Source organism: Cornus florida, unplaced genomic scaffold, assembly GCF_030987335.1.
Source record: "Cornus florida cultivar Cherokee Brave unplaced genomic scaffold, ASM3098733v1 CherokeeBrave_3.0.0_Hap2_Chr08, whole genome shotgun sequence".
In the NCBI taxonomy this organism is placed as follows: domain Eukaryota; kingdom Viridiplantae; phylum Streptophyta; class Magnoliopsida; order Cornales; family Cornaceae; genus Cornus; species Cornus florida.
Genome location: NW_026775578.1, coordinates 2,506,087 through 2,521,244, shown reverse-complemented (window position 1 = coordinate 2,521,244; position 15,158 = coordinate 2,506,087). Strand labels below are relative to the sequence as shown.

The 15,158-nt window shown below is 34.4% G+C and overlaps 2 protein-coding genes across 2 annotated transcripts; both read right to left on the bottom strand.

Annotated features, from left to right (window-relative positions):
* Positions 1-8,531: 8,531 nt before the first annotated feature.
* On the bottom strand, positions 8,532-9,356 carry LOC132268873 (monothiol glutaredoxin-S9-like). Its single transcript, XM_059769766.1, has one exon. It carries the CDS (start codon positions 9,092-9,094, stop codon positions 8,789-8,791), a length of 306 nt encoding a protein of 101 aa, XP_059625749.1. The 5' UTR covers positions 9,095-9,356; the 3' UTR covers positions 8,532-8,788.
* Positions 9,357-10,763: 1,407 nt separating this feature from the next.
* LOC132268333 (glutaredoxin-C11) lies at positions 10,764-11,467 on the bottom strand. Its single transcript, XM_059769190.1, has one exon. It carries the CDS (start codon positions 11,339-11,341, stop codon positions 11,033-11,035), a length of 309 nt encoding a protein of 102 aa, XP_059625173.1. The 5' UTR covers positions 11,342-11,467; the 3' UTR covers positions 10,764-11,032.
* Between the last annotated feature and the right edge of the window lie 3,691 nt (positions 11,468-15,158).

Genomic DNA, 15,158 nt, shown 5'->3' with positions numbered 1-15,158 from the left:
GAAGGCACGCGCTCACACGCGCTTGGGGCATGCTGCAGGTGAAGGCACGCGCCCCCACGCGCTAGCACGCGCCTGGAGCGCGTGGGACACGCCCTCACGCGCTGGCACGCGCGTGGAGGTCATACAACCTTGGCAGGCGCGTGCAATGCACGCGCCAGCATATGTCACCTCCTGGCGCGTGTTCCTCACGCGCCAGGCTCACCCTTTATGCACCATATCTGATTCCAGCCTCCTCCGATGCCTCTTCTCGCCGCCGGCGATGCTCCAGCCACCGGAAAAACGCCGAAAAATTCCAGAAAAATCAGAAAAATTCCCAGAAAATTAAATTAAGCCTCAAAAAATTCCAAAAAAATTCCAAAAAATTCGAAAAAATTCCAAAAAATTACTGAAGCATAATTTAACCCTTTTGGACCTTCTTGAAGCTTCATAGCATCCTTTGATGAATATTACATGGCTTTAAAAATATTTACAACTTGAAATACAATGGGAAAAATAAATTACATCATTGAACTTTCAAACGGCTAAATCAAAGCCTTAATTACATTCATCCAAAGATAAAATTACATAAATTTAACCTATAAGCTTCATCCATGGCCCAACCATACATCATCATTCATTCACAATTATTCATACATCATCATGTATCAATATATATCAACATATTAAATCATACATCAACATACATCAATAAATAAATATATATGCATATCAAAATTGGATCCATGAATGATGAATTTTGATAAAAACATGATCTCTAGTAATGAATCAAACCATGTTCTGATACCACTGTTGGGAAACGCAAAATTATTTTAAAAACTTTTCGAGGGATTTTGATTCATAGATCTTGATTCATCACATAGAGATAAGTTTTACGCAAAAATAAAAATATGATGTATCATTCAATTAACAGATTGAATACTTACATCAAAGGTCTGAGTAAACCTTTAAAATTTTCCTCTAAAGTGAATGTTCTCACTTATTGTAGATCCCTTAGCAAGATGCCTTCTTCTTGGATCTCCATCTTCTTGGTAATTATTTTGCCTTTAGGAATCACTCATAAGCCTCCATGAATGACCTTCGAAAACTAGGCTTGTGGGAGCCTCCATTAGATGAGAACATAAACCCTAATTTTCTAGAGAGAGAAAATAAATTCCTTTTTCATTCTCATTAAAAATCACACCCTAAAATATACATAGACCATGTATATTTATAGGCAACATAAAAATAAAGAAAAGGAAACAACAAATCCTTCTCCATCTCTAATTCATATGTCCCAAATCTAGTATGATTCCAATATCAAGTTGGGTTATGAGTGAGAATCCATTGGGCCTATTATTTTATTGGCTACAATGAATTAATAATTGGCCCGGTCCATGGACCCAATTCAATTAATTCATAAATTAATTTCTACTCCACTAAAAGAAATTAATTGAACTCCAATTAAATAATAAATAACCCCTAAGTCAATATTGCACTTTGACCCCTCTATGCATAATTAGTTATCGGATAAATAAAGCCATCAATCCGACTACTTAATTAATATATCTATTTTGGTACCTCTGATTATTTCTGGCTCGATCACAATAAAACATTTGTTTGACAAAAATAATAATTTAAATAAATAAATATATAATAAATCATTTTGTCTAAAAACACACGAAGGCCTTCGAATTTACTTTGTGATCAACCATAGTCAATACAAAATAAATACAAGTAGCAATGATGCAAATATTGAAAATATAACCCTCTAACTATTAATTACATAACTACCCAAAGTGTCGGTCTAAGGATCTCGAAGAATCCGCCGAACAAATCAAAGTAATTATTAATTAATAAAAGAGTCTATAATTTTCTCATGCTTAAGAGTCAAATGCCATGACGGTGATAGGGAGTAATTGCATACGACGGCTCTCGCAATATATCTCAACCTAATGCGGATCCAGTTTAAGTCTTAATTAATTATGAGTCCATCCATAATTACCGACTGTGAACAATTTATAATTACTATTTATATATCATGCATTGATTGCCATCACATACATATATATAAATATTTCTTGTAATTACTTAGACACTATCAATTTCATAGTGAATCGAAACATAATACATTGAATTCACCAATTATATAAATCATAAATATTTCAGATATGTCAGGAACATATGTCACTATAATCCAGATAGGAATTTGCTATGCCAGGGCATATAAATCCCAACAGAAGTTTGTCTGAAGAAATTAAGTATGGTTTCAGAAGAGTAAAAGGAAAGAGATATAATAGTTGTAATTTTAATTGTGAAATTTACATGGCAATATTGTGGAAGGAAGAACTTATTCATATCTTGTAGTTTGACTGAACCTAAGGGCCTGTTTTAGTTTTGTTCTGTGGTGTGGTGTATTGTTCCCAACAGTGCTACAGTAGCACTATTGAGCATTATTGAGGAACAAAACATGTTTGGCGTAGGTTGTGCTGGTTTGAACAGTATCAGAACACTTTGCGCTGTTTGGGCCAAATGTTGGAACAAAAAAAACTTGTTCCAAGTGTTCCACCTCCATCTCTATTCTCGTCTCAACTCTGAACTTGCCACTCTCTCTCTCTCTCTCTCTCCAACTGCAAACCTGTAGGGGTTTTGTTTTAATTTTTTTTAGGGCAAATCATTCAGCCTCCCAAACGCCTCCATCTCAATTCTCTCTCTCCCTCTTCGCCGGCGCCAAACCAGTCGTCTCCACCGGATCCTCACAGCTCGTGGCCGGATTTGGATTCTCAACGATGAACTTGCCCTAATCTCTCTTTCGATCTCTCTCTGCAACTGCAAACTTTTGATACCCAACACCATATGTAGCAAATTGAGTTGTTTCGGAAACCTTTTTGGGTATTTTCCTTTGAGAGACGGGATGTAGGGCACGATTTTTGCCATTTTCGATCTCTTCAACCCTAACCAACCAGGGAATGAAAATTGGAGTGTTTGGTTTGGGGTTTTGTTGATTGGGCGGTTGGAGGAGGTAGATGGTGGTTTTGGTGAGAGAAAAGAAACCGTCACGTTTGGCTTTTCGACCTAGGACAAGATGGTTGCGATTGGTGGAGGAAGGAGCAAGGAGAGGCAGAGGAGACGGTTGCCATTTTTGTTCTCTGATACGAAATTTTTTTGAAGATGAAGCCAACTCTAGGGTTCCTGTGACTAATTAATGATCAACGCTGGACTTCCCCTTTTTTTTTAGGGCAAATCATTTCAGCCTCCCAATTGCCCTAGTCTCTCTGTCTCTGCAACTGCAATTCTGTGTGGTGTATGGTTTTTGTTTTAATTTTTTTTCTAAATCAACTAATCAAGCTCTGTAATTCTTGTTTTGCAAACTAAGTGAAGTAATTAATTTATTTTAATCACTAAAAAAAATTATAATAATTTCTATTCCAAAATTCTCAGAGCAAATTTTTGTCGCCAAACATGTTTTGTTCTCCTCTCAAAACACTACACCACACAACACTTGTTCTGTTCTAGGCTAGAACACTACACTACACCACACTACAAACTCCAAACAGGCCCTAAATGTTTGTTATGTACCAAAAGTATCATCATGTATGCATCTGCTATGCATAGTATTTGGATCTGCTGTTTTTGTTGTGGTTTTTTGTGGAGTCTGATTAGGTAATTGTTTTTTAGGAAGACTTACTTATATGGAAACTTCAAAAGTACTGAATTTTAGAGAAAATTCGTTTCTTGATCTGGTTTAATTTTCTTATTAGTTTAGGAAAAATTCAGTTTCCTGATCTGCTTTAACTTTCTTATTGGTTTAGGAAAAATTCAGTTTCCTGATCTGATTTAACTTCCTTTTTGGTTTTGCATTCTACAAAAAGCAAGTTCTTGTAGGACAAGTTTGGGACTTTATATAACTCTAATCAGATTTTAAATTTGTGCCAATACAAGAGAGAGCATGTGAGAGAGATTGAGAGAAAATTCTCAATTGTAATTCTTCATCTTCTTCATAGTGAATTTGTTCGGTGTACTCCATGGATGTAGCCCTAAGATTTGGGTGAACCATGTATATCTTGTGTTGTTGTGTATGATTTTTTTTTTTTTGTTCGTGATTGCTTGTTTATTCCTTGAACAGTATTGTTTATTTTTACGTTTCCGCCATAACAACTGATATCAAATCCGGTTGATTATGCAGAGTAACTCTTAACAGTTTTTTGTTTCATGCCATCATAAACATGCATGTCCATGTTGTTACAATTTTATTTTATTTATTTGTGAAGAATACATCAGAATGTTCATATAAGAGAGAAGAATTTGCATCATGACAATTATCTGATGATAATTGCTAGTTGGAGAAGACATGCCAACTTGACATTACTATAGCTGTCTGTATATATCATATGAGATATAAAATAATGCAAGCAAGAACTGGAGAATCTCACAACAGGCACACCATGATAAAAATTAATTTGCAACTCTATAAAGCAAGTCCCATATCTGTTTCTTCCCGAAAATTAAAATTGATGGAGACTGATTTGCCAAATCAGTGGTATCCGCTACAATGCTATTCTACGTCATCAGTAGTATGACTATGTTTGTTCTCGCTTCCTTTCTCAATAACATTATATGCCTGTCTCCATTTACAATCAAGGAATCTGCTCATCATGTTGGATTGTGTGTTCTTTTTTTTCAACTTTGTCAGATGGCATCTACAACTGACTGTGATAGCTCTGATAGTAAAGACCATGCGAATCAGTTCAAATGGGATACTATGAGAACTCTTCCATGCATCAAATAAAATGGAGGGGACCAAACTTTTAGTATCTCTTTAATTCCTGTCATCCCAGCCTCATATTTATCATATTCTTTAAGATTACTTTGCCATCTTCTGCAGATAATCCACATATTTTCCACAACTAAAGGTCCTTAAGTAACAAACACCCAAGCTTCAATTAATTGAAAATTACAGTAATTAGCGGGCTGGTAAATCTCCAGAATATACTAGTAAACAATCAGCCTCAACCAAGTTTAGCTTAGTTTTGGTTCTTACTCTTGACCACCGTCTTCTTTTATCATACTCATTTTATGTTTAAATGGAGGACAGCCATGAAATTCTGTTTTCTTTCTTATGGATACATTTTGTTACACTTCTTATAGACATACTGCAAATTTTGTGAGTCGTGACAGGCTAGGCTGCAGATTATATGTGCACTGCTAAAACAACTTTCAAAGGTAAAATAAGTTATAGTTTCACCCAATAGCACTTCAATAACATTCAACCCCACAACCATTGTTTGAGTTTAAATTTGATTGTTATATTTTGAACTGCATACAATTATGTAAGGAACTGTTCTATGTCTATGTTGTTGGGGGATAAGTTGCATGAATAGTTATTATGTTTGCTAATCATGGTAGTATGGGCTACTCTTTTAACTCAATATTTGACATATTGGTAAGAGGGACAGCTACATGCATGTATCTTTCATCTATAATTTACAAAGGGAGGTATGTGGCACTGGAGAATACTTGATGAAGAAGCTGGCAAACTCAGCACTGATGTTATCAGGCGCTAAATGTATTAAAACAGATACGGATTCAAGCTTGTGGCGGACCTTGAAAAGTGTTTTAAACACTACTGAGAATAGTATAAATAAAATGAAAAAAGGTGAGGGATTTTATACGGTTCTTTATCTGAAGTAAAGTTGAAGAATCAATGGCACCTCAGACTAGAAAGTGGAGAATTTACCTCTTTCCACTTTATGTAAATGAAAACAACAGGAATGCCAAAAGTGCACACTTCAATTCTATCTTTGCTTGGCATCATTTACATGTTTGGAATCATTCTTATTTAACTTTATCGTCTTTGTTACATGTAAAGATAAATAAGGCACTTTATCGTGACATGCACTTTGATTAAAGTAATAAACACTTCTTGAGTATTTTGGGTCTAAGGGACTCCGACATTGCGAAAACATAGTTAGATATGTTTTGTCAGCACATTTATGAAGTAAAATATATTGATTTGCTTTTCATGCATGTGATTGTGTTTAGACATTATATAAAAAGATGCTGTAGATGTAGAAATGATTTCTTGCTCACTGGTAAGCAAGAAATTTTTTCCACACCATTTATACTGACCGTTGGAAATCATGTGTATAATTTGACTCAATGATTGTGGCAAATTTATTGGGTCTTCATTATAGACTAATGTTTAGGAATTTTATTTTTATATTGATTTGATTTATTCTGATTTGATTTTATTCTCTTTTCCATATTTGTAATTTTCCTCTTGTATATAATGATAGTCAGGCTCTTAAATTGAGTACGCCAATTTTACTAAGTTATTTTTTGGTATCAGAGCCTCAAACCTACGTCTCCCCCCTCTCTTTCATCGCCTCTTTTGATCTCTCTCTCTATTTTGTCATAGCCCCTTCCCTATTTCTTTTTCCCTTTTTTTCACAGACCCTCTCTCTTCTTCAGGCCGCTGTTGCGACAGTCCTAGGAGGAGCCAATCTCCTCTAGGTTCAACCCCTGTAGGGGTATTCCCTTAGTCTTTTTCATGCACTAAGGGTCAGAAGATGTGTTTGTAATTTTTTGGGGCTGCAGGGATATTCGGCAGCATTTTCAAATCAGACCGCCGTGTCTCCGGCTTCTTGGTTTGATCAAAATCAAGTTTATTCCTCCTTTATTTGAAATTATTGGTGATCTGTTGAATTGTTCTATTTAATATTATGGCTGAATCAAGTAATAATAAAGAAACTCTTTTTTCAGCGCAACACACAGTGGCTTAACGAGTTACTTGTGTGCTTTTGAATGACCGTAATTTTGCATCCTGGGCTCGTTCCCTCCACCTCTATGTTGGTGGAAAAGGCAAATAAGGGTGGATTTTGGGTACTGAAAAGATGCCAGATATTAAAAATCCTAAGTATGCTCAGTGGGATATGGACAATTGCACCATTTTAGGATGGATGTTTAATTCTATGGAGGAACGCATTTATAATATATTCATGTTTTATAACTCTGTTAATGACTTGTGGACTACTTTGAATCAAATGTATGCTCATTCTAGGAATGATGCTCGTACTTTTGAATTATACCAAGATATTGCTAAGGCCTCGCAGGAAGGCCTGAATTTGTCTGTAGCTGATTACTTTAGGTATTTGAGATCTCGTTGGGAGGAGCTAGTTCAATATGAGCCTCTCAGTGAATTTCTTTCCGAAGCAGCCTCTCTTCTTGTCAAACGTCTTGATCGTCAGCATACTTATCAGTTTTTGATGGGATTATGCCCAGAATTTGAACTACTAAAGTTTCAAATCTTGAATGCATCACCAATGCCATCCCTATTGAAAGCCTTTGCTACTGTTGATGGTGAAGCACACAGGCACCGTTTAATTTAGCTACAGACAAATTCTGCTGCACTGTTAATGGAGACTATGCTGGATGTAAGATAGATAGACGTTCTACCTCTAGCTTCTGTACTTTCTATGGTAATCATCTCATATCATGGAAGAGTAAGAAGCAAGCTGTTGTCTCCAGATCCTTTGTTGAAGCTGAATACCAAGCTATGGTTCAAGGTACTTGTGAGCTCCTTTGGCTTCAATCAATTTTGGGAGAGTTGGGTTTTGTAGAAAAAGATTCTTCAAGGCTGTTTTGTGATAATAAATCAGCAATTATGCTTACTTTCGATTCTGTTTTACATTAAAGGTCGAAACATATTGAGGTAGACATCCACGTTATTCGAGAGAAGATTGGATTAGGTATCATTAATCCTATTTTTGTTCCCTCTTCAAAACAGACTGCAGATGTGTTCACAAAGTCTGTTGGGCCTTATCTTCTCCAGTCTTCCATAGTCAAGCTGGGTTTGGTCAACATAATTGCTCCAGCTTGAAGGGGAGTGTTGGAAATCATATCTATAAGTTGACTCAATGATTGTAACAGATTTATTGGGTTTTCATTATAGGTTAATGTTTAGGGATTTTATTTTTATTCTGATTTGATTTTATTTTCTTTATTCTGATTTGATTTTATTCTTTTTTCCATATTTGTAATTTTCCTCTTGTATATAATGATAGTCAGGCTCTCAAATTGAGTATGCCAATTTTATCAAGTTACTTTTCTGACCATTGATAAGATTGCTATGTTTTTTTTGGTAACTACCATTTTTACACTTTCATCATATCTAACGGTCACGGGAGTTGGTGTGGAGAAAGTTTCTTGCTTACCAGTGATCAAAAGATCATTTCTGCTGCAGATAAATGTGATGTTTAGATCATCTATATGACATGTAAAAGTTTATTTTAATTCCATAATAGTAATAAAGATAATACATAAGAAAATTGCTCCCTGCTATGTAAATAAAACTGATTTATAGATTTTCCACTTGAATGCTGGTTATAGGTGAGAGAGGGTTGTCTAATTAATCAATGCTGCAGTTTCCAGTCTTACTGGTAATCTCATTGAACTTGTTTCTCCTTGATTAGTAACAGATGGCTGAAATTGCTGAAGCGCTTTATATTGCATTCACCTCATTAATTCTTTTGTATCTAACATATGGAGGCAGAGAGTAAATAAAGCTAACTTCATTAAGGAAAGCAGATAGGCTACAAATTTTTGCTGGGTACATAGGCTACATGCCAAAGCTAATCGAAAGCTACAATAGATTCAATACACAAACACAGCTGCATACACTACTTAATTTGAGCTCACTGCTGTTGAGTATTTAATACAGAAACACAGCTGCATACACTACTTAATTTGAGCTCACTGCTGTTGAGCTTTATTCTTCTAAGTTCTAGCTAATATGTGACAGTGCAGTAGAATTTTAGGATAGATTCTGATATGGCGTCAGCAATGGAATAAGAGAGCCACTTAGGTGGAGGGACATGACTTCGTTGGTGGATCCCACCAGCTTTCCAGCTATGAAGACTGCAGGTACTGGTGCACTACACCCCATCCTCATGAGAGCCTTCTCCATTTCCCTTCCTTCAGGGTCCTGATCGATCTCATGAACCAAGGGAGTCACCCCAAGTTCATGAAATAGAATGTTGACGGCATAGCACAAGCAACATGTGCTCTTGCTGAAGATCACTAACCCATTCTCTGAGACCATTTTGGTTACCTTATCCATCTTGATATTCTGAACTCAATAGGTTGAATAGAATTGCTTTTGAGATGGAAAAAGGAAACCAAAGGACTACAGTTTAAAATTAGACAATATATCAAATCTACTTAAAATAAAATGTCACAATCCATCAGACCAAAATCAATTTGAATTACGATCTGATGGTAGGGGTTTTGATTTTATGAGGGAAAAGGAGGAGAAATGGGCAAGAGAAAATTTAGTTTGAACTTTGAAGCTGAATGTTGCTTGAACTTGAGTTCTTATGCTACTCAATTTATAGAAACAGTCAGGGGTGTACTCTCTAAAGTTGATGTGCTTTACTAAGATTCCCAAAAACTAAAGTTACTTTACAATAACAGATACTGTTTGATACACACCGAACAAGTTGGAAGATATTATTTCTGTATACATTTCATGAGTTTTACTGATGGGGTGACCATACCCATCAGATATGTGGACTATTTATTATTCTTCTATTGAACTGGTTTGTGACCCATGTGTGCAGCCTAATGACCATGTGTTCAACTTCTACAGATATCATGGACATAAATGCTTTAACATGGAAACACAACAAAAGTTGAAAGTTCATAAAGGGTGGTCAATTTTCACTAGATTCTCCCATTGATCTTCTCAATATTCTCCGGTAAGAAGATTACAAATGATATAGCATAGCTTTCGGTGGTTTTGTTGTGCCCACCAACTTGCATGATTCCTTCTTACGAGTGTGCTTCTGAATCTCTGTTCATATAAATTGTTGCCACAGAATTGAGCATATAGCTAGTGGTTGTACATGTGTGGATGAGCAAGCAAAGACTTGCACTTATCCATAATGACGATGTTAGGCACGCTTCTCTTATCAAAATGGACAGTCATCCTACTTTGAATGAGTTAAGCACAAAATTTGTGAAGTCATTAGCAGTAGTATGACTTGTAGCACCAATGACAGTGATTGGGGGTGTGTAGCTAGCTATATATTTGTGTGTGTGTCATAGATTCATGACCATAGGGAGAATTTATATATATTGTGTTTATGTATTTACATTTATATATGTATGTATTCATTTATGTTTGTATGCATTTGGGAATTTATTCCATCACTTTCTATACATGGCCATATAAGGGCTCTTTTGGTGATACCACTGGCTTAAAAAATTTACTTGGGTTTTTTAAAATGGAGAAATTCAAAGAGGCATAAGAGCTTTCTAGCATCACTTCATTGTCCTGCCTTATCCATGGTATCATGGAGATGACTAGCTTGGCACTTGGTAGCTGCCAAAAAGACCGAATAAATTAAGAAGAAGAAAAAAATTAATTTTCACTTCCTGTTAAAATTTAAACTAATGGCATAGTGATCACTTATAGTGAAGTTGCATTTCTTTTTAAAAAGAGAGCATATAAACACCGTGATTTGCATCAAATTTCTGTATCTATTACGTGGCGATATTGCGAGATGTTTTACTGACTAATGCAATTCACTTGTGATCCCTTTTGCGTAGGATAACTTTGCTGTCAAAACATGTCTGATCGGTGGTAATGCCTGCTGGAAACTTTATTCTGCAGTAGTGTAGCATGTGGGAGCGATCATGATGAACTAAGGATAAAAGTGCATATTTTATCTCCAATTTGGCATGATAAAAATAAATAAATAATAACAAGTCTAGAGGAAAGATAGAGATAACATAAACTCTACAGGACCTGCTCTATTTGAGTTCCAATATTTGTTAGGAAAAGAAGAAAAGAAAAAAAAAAAAAACGACTATTAACTGCCAGAAAGAATTTTAGCGACTGGATAAGCCATTTTCATATAGCATAACCTTTTATACAATATAGTCACTGCATTTGGCAAAAAGTGAAGCCCTTGATACAATGTTACCTTTAAAATTGTACAAGGGCTTGTTAACTATTACTATAACATGAACATTATATAGCCACGCTTTAAGATTACTAGAACCAGATGGCTCCAGCTTGAATGAGCATTTGTTTCAGAGACCCATCGACATGGAAGGAAATGACGTCTTTGGCTGAGCCCACAAATCTTCCACCTATGAACACTGCTGGCACAGAGGGATTACAGCCTAGGTCTCGGAGTGCCTTCTCCATTTCTCTCCCGCTTGCATCTTTATCAAGCTCATGAATCGCGGGACTTGCACCAAGGCCTCTAAACAATTCCTTGATGCTGTAGCACATACAACATGTGCTCTTGGTGAAGATCACTGCAGCCTTCTCTGCTGCCAAAGCTCTTACCCTATTCATTTTCAGAAGTTCTGCTAAAAATATTGCTCGTGATGCAGGTGGGTGGTAATGGCTGCTTGAAGAAAGTTGAGACAAGAAGGCAAGTGAGCAAGGTGAGCTTTATACGCTTGTATGTAGTGAGGCTTATCTGTGTTGGACTCTGAGCTTTCATCACCCCTATTTATAGGCTGATGAAAGTGGTGTATAACATTGTTTTATCCGAAAAAGGAAAACGAAAAACAGTAAAATAACCATTGAAAATATGAAAGGAGAAAGTTCCTTCAGATATTTGTTTGGATAAGAAAAATGCCCTTGATGATTTGCTTGATAATGACCCTTTGTGCTATAAACAAGTTGACACCTAGTATCATCATCATCCAATGTGATCATTCAGATCTCCTTGAGTGTCCGTACGATATCTGTAACAGTACTGTTAGGAGTCATAGCAAGATTAATTAAACTACTTGTATTAAACTATGTGTTAGCAGGTAGGGAAAGCTCGGATGGTGGCCGGGGGATATATTCTTTATCTTGTATCAAATTATTTTGTTGATGATCCAACTTTCGGAAAGACTATATGCATAATTACATAGAGGGATCTATAAAGGCATGATTTAGGAGAAATATGTTCTAGACTCACTCACTCTTCTGTTGGGTTTGTTGTAGAGCTGAGTGATAAATTGCATTATCCTCTGAAAAACAGGGAAGGAACCTTTTTTTTTTTTTTTTTTTTTAATAGTAATTTGTTTGCAAAGTCAACTGCCTGTTCAAGTCACACCTAGGCTGATTACAACATTATATCTTCAGGATTTTTGGTTTCTTTTTTCAGACATAGCTTATGTTAATTTAATGTGTCAAAAAGAAATTAGTTTAGAAAGTAGTAGTGAGGGGTTTGATTTGTTATCATTACAATACATTTATGTGATGCATTTGCATTTTGACATTGCAGGACTATACATATACCATTTATATATATCCTGATTATTTTGCTGCTTCTTTTCTTCTTCTTCTTTTTCTTTTTATGTTTGATTGTTATCATAGTAGATCGGAAAAAGATAGGAGTTTATCCAATTCAATCTCACTTTTTGATATTGGCCCCCTAACAAAGTAAAATATTCATGCAAAAAATAATATGAGAATCAAGGAATGAGTACCCTGAGCAAACAATAATTAACAAAATATAACACTAAGTATTCATATCAAATTGCCATCTTTATACCTTTAATCAAATGATTCTAAATTGGGACATTGATGATATCTCAATGAAATTCATGTTCATGTTATATTTATCTAATCTTTTTTCTTTTCAATTGATTACTGAGATTTTATTTACAATGTGTAGGAAATTTTCATTTGCAGTGGGATTAAACCTTATTGTACTGATTATGAGTAGATTGACTTCATCGCGAAGATAGAAAAGGGATATAACTAATATATATATATATATGGCTCACGTTGTCATCATCGAATCTCAGGTATAAATGCATATTCTTCTTTGTTCTGGATGATCTATGAAGTGAAAGACTCATTTATCTTTGAGAAAATCTTCAAATGTTCACAATCCAATGTGTATTCACATCTCGGATGAGATAAGGATCTAACTTTTGATACTACTATCCCGAATATGAGATAGTGATCTTTATACGTCCAACTTTTGGAATATATATATATATTTTTTTTTGGGCAAAACTTTTAGAATTAGTTTGCACACTAAAAATTTTGGCATTATTTTACATAAAACAGCTATTTTGAAACTCAAATGTGCATCTCCATGCTTATCAGTCTCGAATTTACAATTGCAACAAACAATAATCCCTACATACACACACATGTATGGTTTGGAAAATCAAATTTAGTAGAGGATTTTTGGGGTCAGAGAGTTGCTCTTGGTTGATTTCGTTTCAAATAGTTTGTTTTGGGGATTAATTTTGGTGTTATGTAGGCTCATATAATTTGTTTTAATACAATTTTCAATACTGAAATTCGAGTAAATTTTATACAATTTTCTGTTTGTAGTTTCTTACAATATTTTTCATTTTTGTATACCATATTACCATGTTTCGTATCCACCCATTCGTGTACTGAGTTTGTTTCAAAGGACAAATTATAAGCATTTTTGATGATTCATATGATGGAAAAGGTTTTTGGTTCATTCATCGTACGTGGAAAGATGGAATGAACATTTGGGTCCTCCAAACCCCATATGCTGCTCCATTTTTCTTACATTAGCAAATAGGAAGCAGATTATCCTCATCCTTATTCATTCTTTTGATATAACTTCACAAAGTCACCTTTTTAACTAGATATTGAATTGGAGGATTTTCCTTTTATTACAGGTTTTTAATTCAGTGGTATAAAATTTTTTTAAAATTTTTAAAGAGGAGGTGATGAGTTCGAGTCCGAATTTGAATAGTTGTGTTAGAAAAGGTACTAGTAAGAATAAAAAGCCACAAACTCTCCACCAATTAGAAACAAAATAATAATAATAATAAAGAAGGTAAATGCGTGTAACTTTACTGTTTTTTAAAATAATAATAAAATTACAAGGATATTTTAGACATTGCGCCAGTTCTAAGATAAAAAACTCCCCACCAATTAGAAACAAAAAAAAAAGGTAAAAGTGTGTATTTACTTTACTATTTTTTTTTTTATAAAATATAATAATAATAATAAAATTGCAAGGATATTTTAGACATTGCACCAGTTAGTGGACCAACTAGAAAATCGAATTCAGAAAATGCTGGCTTAGATTTAATGATATAGGCCATGGTTCAGGTTTCGTTTTTGGCATTTTATTTTAATCTAAAACAAAATAAATATTTTGTTGTAAAGTGATTTAAATGATAATCGAAAACATGTTTAGTAACGTTCATTTGTTGTAAGGTTTTTAAAAGCAAAAATATAAAAATATTTTTGATAAAAAAAATGTTGCAAGTTTGAAAAATATAATGTTTATTTTGAAAATGTCATTTAAAAAATATATATTATTATTTATTTACTGTTCATCACTATTGTTACATTGCTCAAACATATAACAATACTAAATTGGCATTTTAATTTTTGGCTACTATTCACGAAACGTTTTAATACTGTGCAAAACAAAACATTTTTTATCATACATGTTTTTTCACCATTCACTGCAGTACTCGACAAAAACAAAAACATCAAGAACAAAACACGTACCAAACATGCCCTAAGTTGTTTTATGTTAGTATTTTGTTATGATGTAGCACAAGCTCATCGAAATTTCAGCCCAGAAAAGCCCACGGCCCTAACACAAAGCTCCTCTCCTACCACTCTTTAAATTTATTTATTTGTCTTCAAATCAAGCTCGCTTTTGAAGTTTATATCCTTCAAGCCAAGCTCTTTTTGTGCTTGTTTGGAAATGCTTTGTTTTATGGGCAATACTTAACAATTCATTGTGAGTAGTTTTATCCTTTTCACTTCCTATGTGTTCTAATAAAAAAATAACACATCAATTTTAAAAACAAAGTCAGCAAAATAATGAATAAATAAAAAATCGGATTAACCCATTTTAATTGGGTAAAAATCATTTTTCTTTTTTCTCTCTTTCATAGATTCCCGAACCCCCCATATTCAACGCCTCACTTTAGATTACAAAATAATATTTAGAGTTAATAAATACAAATCCAAAAGAGTAAATCTCCGTCGCCATTACAATGATTACAAAATACTCCGTAATACAAGTTTAGTTCAAGGCTATATGTATACCGTAAGTGTGTTTATAATAATTATAAAAATATGAGATGATAAAAAACTATTAAATCCCCTAAATCACATCAATTTGAGATTGAAAATTAGGTTTTTTTTCCATTTG